The sequence below is a fragment of the Meles meles genome, chromosome 8, assembly GCF_922984935.1.
Source record: "Meles meles chromosome 8, mMelMel3.1 paternal haplotype, whole genome shotgun sequence".
In the NCBI taxonomy this organism is placed as follows: Eukaryota; Metazoa; Chordata; class Mammalia; order Carnivora; family Mustelidae; genus Meles; species Meles meles.
In genome coordinates this window covers 17,442,538-17,453,436 of record NC_060073.1, presented here as the reverse complement: position 1 = coordinate 17,453,436, position 10,899 = coordinate 17,442,538, and the positions used below count along the sequence as shown (strand labels likewise).

Genomic DNA, 10,899 nt, shown 5'->3' with positions numbered 1-10,899 from the left:
TGAAGATTGATAAGTAGTGGGGAGCATTCTCTACCTTGTCAGCCAGATGTACTCTTTCTCTCCCTCTTACACATACAAGTAAGACTTGGAAACACACTTCATGTTTTGGGTAGCCTTTGAAGGGCTTTTCTGTGCAGTATAGGAGATTGCCATCACCAGAATTTTCAAGAAACAGACAAATGGTAAGATTTATAATGCACACTTTGCATTTTCAGGAAGGAGGACATTGGGGAGGGGAGGCGAACCATAAGAGACTATGGACTCTGAAAAACAACCTGAGGGTTTTGAAGGGTCAGGGGTGGGAGGTTGGGGGAACAGGTGGTGGGTAATGGGGAGGGCACGTTTTGCATGGAGCACTGGGTGTTGTGCAAAAAGAATGAATACTGTTACGCTGAAAAAAAAATAAATAAAATGGAAATCTTCAATTAAAAAAAAAATGCTATTGTTGTTCAACTACTAAGTTTAATGCAAGCATGAGTCTATCACTTAGCTGTGTACCTTGGGCAAGCTACATAACTTTTTCACTGTGAATCTTAATTTTTAATCTAGATTACATATGAAAATTCTCAAAGGATTCAGAAACAAAGTAATTCATGTGACATTCACAGGACAGCACTTGACACAATAATATGTGCTCAATAAATAGAACCTCTCTTTAATGCATACATTTTTTAGAGGGTTAGGAGTACCTAATACAGGGGCACCTGGGTGGTTCAGTGGGTTAGAGCCTCTGTCTTTGGCTCAGGTCATGATCTCAGGGTCCTGGGATTGAGCCCTACATTGGGCTGTCTGCTCCACAGGGAGCCTGCTTCCTCCTCTCTCTGCCTGCCTTTCTGCCTACTTGTGATCTCTATCTGTCAAATAAATAAATAAATAAAATCTTTAAAAAAAGGAGTACCTAATGCATTACAACTAATAAAATTAGAAAATCTTTAGTTTTTCATCTTCAAGTTAAATCCAAATGATGATGAAATGCAGCATGTACCTATTTTGGTCCTAGTCATGTAATCCTATTTTTTTTATTCTTTCTGATTATATTCTCATATATAATTCATCTTCTAATGCCTTCCTTATCGTGATATTTTAGGTTAAGAGGTGCATTTTTTTGAGTCTGCAAGGAATACTGAAGAACCATCAGGCAAATTTAAGTGCTGTTTACTATGTACAGAGTTATATATAATACAGAACTCTATACTCCCACAAAAAAATCCCTATCAAATGGCACAGGGAAGGACAATAAGAGTTAAGGAGATTAAGAGTTACGAACATTAAAGACATTAAGCAAGTATCTTATTGAAATCAAAGAGCAGAGGTTTCTGATTTAAAATATGTCCACTTATTTTTATATAAATGCATTTGATGCCAAAAATAACATTATATTTCTCTCTCAGAATCTTTCAGGAATGTTTAAGTGGCTGAATCTCTGCACTGTTTTGGTGTTCATTGTTGGGGTTTGTCTCTCTTAAAGTGAGATAAATCTCTAAGACAACAAAAACGAATGCTCAAGCATCCCTCAGGAAGACACAGGTGGAAACAAAGAAAACTTTTTATTTTTATTTTTTTTTCAAATTCCAGACACAGTAAGAGTATAAAATAGTAAAAGTATAAGACATGTAGTGGAATCAGGAGATCAATATTGATAAAAGAGAAAGGGAATCCAGATTGTAGGAAATAGAATATGTTTCATTAGAAAGATAAAGGACAACTTTTTTTATTGCTGAAGAAAATAATGATTCCAAATCAAAAATAGAGTGGATTGTAGGATTTTAGGGAGAATCATTAAGAATGGAGTTTTAATCTACTCTTTCAATTTGTACTAACTATATTTTAAAAATACATGCAAATATGTCACATGAACTAATTTAGTTTGAAATATAACTGCAAAATTTTACTTATAATGGTGACCTTACTATTAATTCCTCAAGTAGTTTCTGTTTTTTGTTTGTTTGTTTGTTGTTGTTGTTGTTGCTTTTACTTTTGTAATGTCCTCCTCCACAGAACTAATGGGTATAAGCAAGATGTCAGAGAGAGAATTCAGGAGAGAAATCATAAAGTAAATAGGCAGGCTTGAAAAAATTATTAGTGACAATATAGAATCTCTAAGGGCAGAAATGAGATCTAATCTGGCCACACTAAAAAAAATGCTATGAATGAGTTTCAGTATCAAACAGATACTCTAACAGCCTGGGTAAATGAAACAGAAAAAGAATCTGTGATCTAGAAGATAAGCTGACAGAAAGGTTGGAAGTTGAGGAAAACAGAGATAAGCATCTAGAAGCACGTGAAAAAAGGATTGTAGAGATTAATGACGACATGAAAAGTTCCAATGTCAGAATTCTTGGGATGCTCATATAGTTTTAAAAATATACTTGAAAGTTGAAACAGGAACTTCTATTATTTTCAGAATGATTGATGCTAGAATTAGTTTTGTGTCAAAATGAATGGGAAGGAAATAGTGGACAAAGCAGTGAGTGGGGAGTCAAAATTCCACAGGTCACAGCCCAGGAGACGGTCCACAGTTCCCTTTACAGCCACGAGGGTCCTTGAGCCATCTCTGGTGCACCTCCAGTGTATTGAAGAGTATGGCTATTGAGAAAGGATAGATCTTTGAATCTTTGGGAAAGTTTGGGCCATGATACATCTATTTATGAAAAGCTTATAATAGTTTAACATTTTTAGTTTAAGAAGCTATGTTATGTTATCATGTTAGTTCCACCTACATAAATTAATGATACTGAACATTTGAAAAAATGATTCTCAAGCCCCCTCTCCTTTTTTCTGAACAGCTAAGTTGATGGAAAATGATGGTGCTGTGGATTCAAAGACTTTTTAGGGATGTCTGGGTGGTCCATTGGTTTAATTATCTGACTGTTGCTTTCAGCTAATGTGGTTGATCTCAGTGTCTTGAGATCATGCTCTGCCTCCGACACTGCATTCAACAGATTCTGCTTCAGATTCTCTCTCCCTCTGCCCCTCCTGCTCATACTCTCTCTCTAGAATACATAAATCATCTTTAAAAAAGTAAACTTGATTTTTAATTTTAAATTCATAGTTTTTTTATTACTAAATAATTTATTATTTAAAAATCCTTTTTATCTTACATTCTTTTTAAAAATTTTTATTTATTTTTAATTTTCCTTTCAGTGTCCCAGAATTCATTGTTTATGCCGTTCTGTCTAGATACTTATTGAAATCTTCACATCTTGATTTTAAGGTTATTTTAACACATCTGTATAAATGGGCAGATTTACTATACATTTGTTGCTTTTCTCATTTTACATATTATAAAAATGCTTTACCATTCATGTCCTCAAATCACTAATTAGTGTTTTAATGACAGGATCAGATTCTATCAATCTGTCATAGTCTGAATTACACAAGCATCCTCCTATTGTTGTCCACATTCGATATTTCTAAATTTTCATTGTTGTAAAAGACACAACATCATCTTCCATTATAAAAGTTATACCACCCTATTTAACTTTTAGAATATCTTTATTGTAAGAGTTCTTACTATGAGGAATACAAATATGTTTATTATTCTGGAAATAATGCAAAAGCATTTTCTGAATGATTATATGAGTGAAGCAGTTTCACTGCAATTTTAAGAATTAGTATATTTTTTAAAAACATGATTTAAAACAGAAAACAACATATTTTACCTTATGATGGATTAAAATTTCCAGCTCACTTTGTGTGTGTAGAGACTGGGTAATCAAAAAGCCAAACTGTTGCCAATTTGTATCTGTGAGTAATTGGGGCATTATCTTCTGATTCTGAACTCATTTGTTCTGTGTCCTTCATCAAAGGCCTCATCCAAACATGAACAAGGGGATCAGAAAGCTTGAACCTCTACAGGAGGATGGAGAATTGAAAGGCCAACCTGTTCTGCATTCTTGCAAGGAAAGGAAAGTTCTTGTTCCTTTCTGTTGACACAGTGGGAAGGACTTGGGTGTTAGAACTGAAGTTTCTCTATTAACATCCCAGATCTAGCATCTGTTCTCAACTTTATCTTTGTATGTATGAATTTCCTCCCAGTACAGTAAGGATAAGACCAAACATGGGATATATTCTAGGCACTAGGCCCAGTACGACTTTTCTTTTTCTTTTTCTTTCTTTTTTTTTTTTTTTTTTTTTGGTATTATTTAACTTAGTCAACATGGCAACACTCTGATATAGGTTTTTTTTTTTTCTTCTAAATTCCAATTCTTATTTTAAAATGATGAGAAAAAACAAACAAACAAACAAACAACTCAACACATGGATATTTGTTCTGTGTTTGTATGGAGCATTTCCATATATCTTTCTCTTTTATAAGAAATGAATGAACTCATCTTAAAGGCCAAGTTCATTTCAGATGTGTAAAGACATATTTGGAGAGTAGCCATGATTTGCAAGTGCCTCTTCATCTGACCGTTATTCTTCTGTTTGCAGATCAAGCAAACTCCTAGCAGGGATAGCATGCAAATGCCTGTGCTCCTCTTCTGTGCTCACGAGTGGACATGATGACTCCAGTGTCATGCACTTTCCTTAGAATCTTTCTCAACAGTTCACTCCAGGAAGCACTGCTAAGTGACTAGAGCTGGTAATTGAGATAAACAATTTCTCCACAGGTGAATACCTCCTTTGTCTCTTATTGTAGCTCTGGCTATTTTAAACCATTTAATAATAGTATTTAATAATATTTAAAAATAGTATTTTTCTCCTCCTATATTCTTCTGACCTCCCATTAGCATCTTCAACAAATTTTGAATTTTGTGTTCTTAGTAATGCTAGAAATACAGAAGATAATTTTTTATGTGGATGCACCAACTTCTTAATGACTACTGTATCACATTGCACTGGTCCAAAACACATTTTTCTTTCTCATAACTGTAGACTCTACATGCTTCTTCTGGCAGTTTTGACCTTTCCCTTGGAAATCATGCAAAACCAAAGCTTTGTAACTGAGTTTGTCCTCCTGGGGCTTTCACAGAATCCTAATGTTCAGAAAATAGTATTTGTGGTGTTTTTGTTTGGCTACATTGCAACTGTCGGCGGCAACTTGCTAATTGTGGTGACCATCAGCAGCAGCCCAGCTCTCCTCGGCTCCCCCATGTACTTCTTCTTGGCTTTCCTGTCCTTCCTGGATGCCTGCTTCTCCACTGTCATTGCCCCCAAGATGATTGTGGACTCCCTCTATGAGAGGAAAACCATCTCCTTTGGAGGTTGCATGGCCCAGCTCTTTGCTGAACACTTCTTTGCTGGGGTGGAGGTGATTGTCCTCACAGCCATGGCCTATGACCGCTATGTGGCCATCTGTAAGCCCCTACACTACACAACCATCATGAACTGGAGGCTCTGTGGCATTCTGATGGGTATAGCCTGGACAGGGGGTTTTCTGCATTCAATGATACAAATTCTCTTTACTTTCCAGCTGCCCTTTTGTGGCCCCAATATCATTGATCACTTCATGTGTGATTTGTACCCATTACTGGAGCTTGCCTGCACTGACACTCACATCTTTGGCCTTTTGGTGGTTGCCAACAGTGGGTCTATCTGCATCATAATATTCTCTTTGTTGCTTGTCTCCTATGTTGTCATCTTGCTCTCTCTGAGAACCCATAGTCCTGAAGGGCAGCGCAAAGCTCTTTCCACCTGTGGATCTCATATTGCTATTGTGGTTTTGTTCTTTGTCCCTTGCATATTTGTGTATGCACGACCTCCATCTGCTTTCTCCTTTGACAAAATGGTGGCTATATTTTACACCATCCTAACTCCTTTGCTTAATCCTTTGATTTACACTTTCAGGAATAGGGAAATGAAAAATGCCATAAAGAAAGTATTGAACAGACTGATGGTGATTTGTAGTGACAAATGAAATATTAAAGTTTAAAAAAATTGTGAAGAATAAAAATCAAAATTTTTGAGAAAAAAGCTTTGTGTGTTTGGGCCTCTTTAATAGGTGTTTATATAATGAAAACAAAAATGGAAACAAAAATGAAAACACAATGACCCAGTAATATGTGGCTATGAAAATATTTTATCCCTTAGATCAGTTATCAGCTCTGATTTGGTAATTCAGTATCTTCATAGTAAATTAAAAGGAGTTGGAGATTATGTTTTCTTAAAATCTAAGATTTAATAAAAGATTATAAATAGAAACTACCCTCCAGGACTCTTGCCACTCATCCCATGCTTTACTAAATTTGTGAGGAGTGAAAAAAAAAATATCTGAGATATTAGAAACAGAAACATACACTATTTCAAGTGAGAAGAAGCTTATGTGTAGGATACTGACCTTTGTGATTGATGAAGACAACAGTCATGACTCAAGAATGAAAGAGATTGAGGAGTCAAGATGGCGGAGAAGTAGCAGGCTGAGACTACATAAGGTAGCAGGAGATCAGCTCGATAGCTTATCTAAACATTGCAAACACCTACAAATCCAATGGGAGATCGAAGAGAAGAAGAACAGCAACTCTAGAAACAGAAAATCAACCACTTTCTGAAAGGTAGGACTGGCAGAGAAGTGAATCTAAAACGACGGGAAGATAGACCGCGGGGGGAGGGGCCGGCTCCCGGCAAGTGGCGGAGGAACGGAGCACAAAATCAGGACCTTTAAAAGCCTGTTCCACTGAGGGACATTGCTCCAGAGGCTAAACCAGGGTGAAGCCCACGCGGGGTCAGCGTGGCCCCAGGTCCCGCAGGGTCACAGAAGGATCGGAGGTGTCAGAGTGTCGCAAGGCTTGCAGGTATTAGAACGGAGAAGCCGGCTGCAGAGACAGAGCCGAGGACTGAACTCTCAGCTCGGGGTTACCTTGAACTGGTCGCGGGCTGGATGAGCTTGGAGCGCGGCTAGAGGCTGGGGATACGGGAGTGATTGGGTTCTGTCCTCTGGGGGCGCACTGAGGAGTGGGGCCCCAGGCTCTCGGCTCCTCTGGGCCGGAGACTAGGAGGCCGCCATTTTCATTCCCGTCCTCTGGAACTCTACGGAAAGCGTTCAGGGAACAGAAGCTCCCAAAAGCGAACCTGAGCCGATTACTTAGTCTGGCCGCCGGTAAGGGTGGTGCAATCCCGCCTCGGGCAAAGACACTTGAGAGTCACTATAACAGGCCCCTCCCCCAGAAGATCAACAAAATATCCAGCCAGGATGAAGTTCATCTATCAAGGAAAGTAGGTTCAATTCCTAAGACAGCAGCGCAATTCCAGAGGAGGAGAAAGCAAAGCACGGAACTCATGGCATTCTCCCCATGATTCTTTAGTCTTGTGGCTACTTCAATTTTTTTTCTTTTTTCAATTTTTTTTCTTTTTTCTTTTTTCTTCTTCTGCTAAATTTTTTAAAACTTTTACCCTTTTCTTTTTTAACGTTTTCTGACTAGCTTATCTAAATATATATATTTTTTCTTTATTTGTTTTATTTTTAAAATTTTTTTCTTTTTTTTTCTGAACCTCTTTTTATCCCCTTTCTCCCCCCACAATTTGGGGTCTCTTCTCATTTGGTTACAGCGCATTTTTCTGGGGTCTTTGCTACCCTTTTAGTAGTTTATTTGCTCCTTCATATCCTCTTATCTGGACAAAATGACAAGGCAGAAAAAATCACCACAAACAAAAGAACAAGAGACAGTACTGAAGGCTAGGGACCTAATCAACACAGACATTGGTAATATGTCAGATCAAGAGTTCAGAATGACGATTCTGAACATTCTAGCCGGGCTCAAAAAAGGCATGGAAGATATTAGAGAAACCCTCTCTGGAGATATTAAAGCCCTTTCTGAAGAAATTAAAGAACTAAAATCTAACCAAGTTGAAATCAAAAAAGCTATTAATGAGGTGCAATAAAAAATGGAGGCTCTCACTGCTAGGATAAATGAGGCAGAAGAAAGAATTAGTGATATAGAAAAATAAATGACAGAGAATAAAGAAGCCAAACAAAAGAGGGACAAACAGCTACTGGACCATAAGGGGAGAATTTGAGAGATAAGTGACACCATAAGACGAAACAATATTAGAATAATTGGGATTCCAGAAGAAGAAGAAACAGAGAGGGGAGCAGAAGGTCTATTGGAGAGAATTACTGGAGGGAATTTCCCTAATATGGCAAAGGGAACAAGCATCAAAATCCAGGAGATGCAGAGAACCCCCCTCAAAGTCAACAAGAATAGGTCCACACCCCGTCACCTAATAGTAAAATTTACAAGTCTTAGTGACAAAGAGAAAATCCTGAAAGCAGCCCGAGAAAAGAAGTCTGTAACATACAATGGTAAAAATATTAGATTGGCAGCAGACTTATCCACAGAGACCTGGCAGGCCAGGAAGAGCTGGCATGATATATTCAGAGCACTCAACGAGAAAAACATGCAGCCAAGAATACTCTATCCAGCTAGGCTATCATTGAAAATAGAAGGAGAGATCAAAAGCTTCCAGGACAAACAAAAACTGAAAGAATTTGCAAACACCAAACCAGCTCTACAGGAAATATTGAAAGGGGTCCTCTAAGCAAAGAGAGAGCCTAAAAGTAGTAGATCAGAAAGGTACAGAGACAATATACAGTGACAGTCACCTTACAGGCTAATAATGGCACTAAATTCATATCTCTCAATAGTTACCCTGAATGTTAATGGGCTAAATGCCCCAATCAAAAGACACAGGGTATCAGAATGGATAAAAAAACAAAACCCATCAGTATGTTGCCTACAAGAAACTCATTTGAGATGCGAAGACACCTCAAGATTTAAAGTGAGGGGGTGGAAAACAATTTACCATGCTAATGGGCATCAGAAGAAAGCTGGGGTGGCAATCCTTATATCAGATCAATTAGATTTTAAGCCAAAGACTATAATAAGAGATGAGGAAGGACACTATATCCTATTCAAAGGTTCTGTCCAACAAGAAGATCTAACAATTTTCAATATCTATGCCCCTAACGTGGGAGGAGCCAACTATATCAACCAATTAATAACAAAATCAAAGAAACACATCAGTAATAATACAATAATAGTAGGGGACTTTAGCACTCCCCTCACTGAAATGGACAGATCATCCAAGCAAAAGATCAACAAGCAAATAAAGGCCTTAAATGACACACTGGACCAGATGGACATCACAGATATATTCAGAACATTTCATCCCAAAGCAACAGAATACACATTCTTCTCTAGTGCACATGGAACCTTCTCCAGAATACATCACATCCTGGGTCACAAATCAGGTCTCAACTGGTATCAAAAGATTAGGATCATTCCCTGCATATTTTCAGACCACAATGCTCTGAAGCTAGAACTCAATCACAAGAGGAAAGCTGGAAAGAACCCAAATACATGGAGACTAAACAGCATCCTTCTAAAGAATGAATGGGTCAACCAGGAAATTAAAGAAGAATTGCAAAAATTCATGGAAACAAATGATAATGAAAACACAACAGTTCAAAATCTGTGGGACACAGCAAAGGCAGTCCTGAGAGGAAAATACATAGCGGTACAAGCCTTTCTCAAGAAACAAGAAAGGTCTCAAGTACACAACCTAAACCTACACGTAAAGGAGCTGGAGAAAGAACAAGAAAGAAACCCTAAACCCAGCAGGAGAAGAGAAATCATAAAGATCAGAGCAGAAATCAATGAAATAGAAACCAAAAAAACAATAGAAAAAATCAATGAAACTATGAGCTGGTTCTTTGAAAGAATCAATAAGATTGATAAACCCCTGGCCAGACTCATCCAAAAGAAAAGAGAAAGGACCCAAATAAATAAAATCATGAATGAAAGAAGAGAGATCACAACTAACACTAAAGAAACACAGACAATTATAAGAACATACTATGAGCAACTCTACGCCAACAAATTTGACAATCTGGAAGAAATGGATGCATTCCTAGAGACATATAAACTACCACAACTGAACAAGGAAGAAATAGAAAACCTGAACAGGCCCATAACCAGTAAGGAGATTGAAACAGTCATCAAAAATCTCCAAACAAACAAAAGCCCAGGGCCAGACGGCTTCCCAGGGGTATTCTACCAAACATTTAAAGAAGAACTCATTCCTATTCTCCTGAAACTGTACCAAAAAATAGAAATGGAAGGAAAACTTCCAAACTCATTTTATGAGGCCAGCATCACCTTGATCCCAAAACCAGACAAGGATCCCACCAAAAAAGAGAACTACAGACCAATATCCTTGATGAACACAGACGCAAATTTCTCGCCAAAATACTAGCCAATAGGATTCAACAGTACATTAAAAGGATTATTCACCACGATCAAGTGGGATTTATTCCAGGGCTGCAGGGTTGGTTCAACATCCACAAATCAATCAATGTGATACAACACATTAATAAAAGAAAGAACAAGAACCATATGATACTCTTAATAGATGCTGAAAAAGCATTTGACAAAGTACAGCATCCCTTCCTGATCAAAACTCTTCAAAGTGTAGGGATAGAGGGCACATACCTCAATATTATCAAAGCCATCTATGAAAAACCCACCACAAATATCATTCTCTATGGAGAAAAACAGAAAGCTTTTCCGCTACGGTCAGGAACATGGCAGGGATGTCCATTATCACCCCTGCTATTCAACATAGTACTAGAATTCCTAGCCTCAGCAATCAGACAACAAAAAGAAATTAAAGGCATCCAAATTGGTAAAGAAGAAGTCAAACTATCACTCTTCGCAGATGATATGATACTATATGTGGAAAACCCAAAAGACTCCACTCCAAAACTGCTAGAACTTGTACAGGAATTCAGTAAAGTGTCAGGATATAAAATCAATGCACAGAAATCAGTTGCATTTCTGTACACCAACAAAAAGACAGAATAAAGAGAAATTAAGGAGTCAATCCCATTTACAATTGCACCCAAAACTATAAGATACCTAGGAATAAACCTAACCAAAGAGGCTAAGAATCAATACACAG

At 37.7% G+C, this 10,899-nt stretch overlaps 1 protein-coding gene across 1 annotated transcript; it reads left to right on the top strand.

Moving 5' to 3' along the window:
* The first annotated feature begins 4,909 nt into the window (after positions 1–4,909).
* On the top strand, positions 4,910–5,860 carry LOC123949255 (olfactory receptor 4C15). Its single transcript, XM_046016626.1, has one exon. The coding sequence runs from the start codon at positions 4,925–4,927 to the stop codon at positions 5,858–5,860; it is 936 nt and encodes a 311-aa protein (XP_045872582.1). The 5' UTR covers positions 4,910–4,924.
* Positions 5,861–10,899: the final 5,039 nt, after the last annotated feature.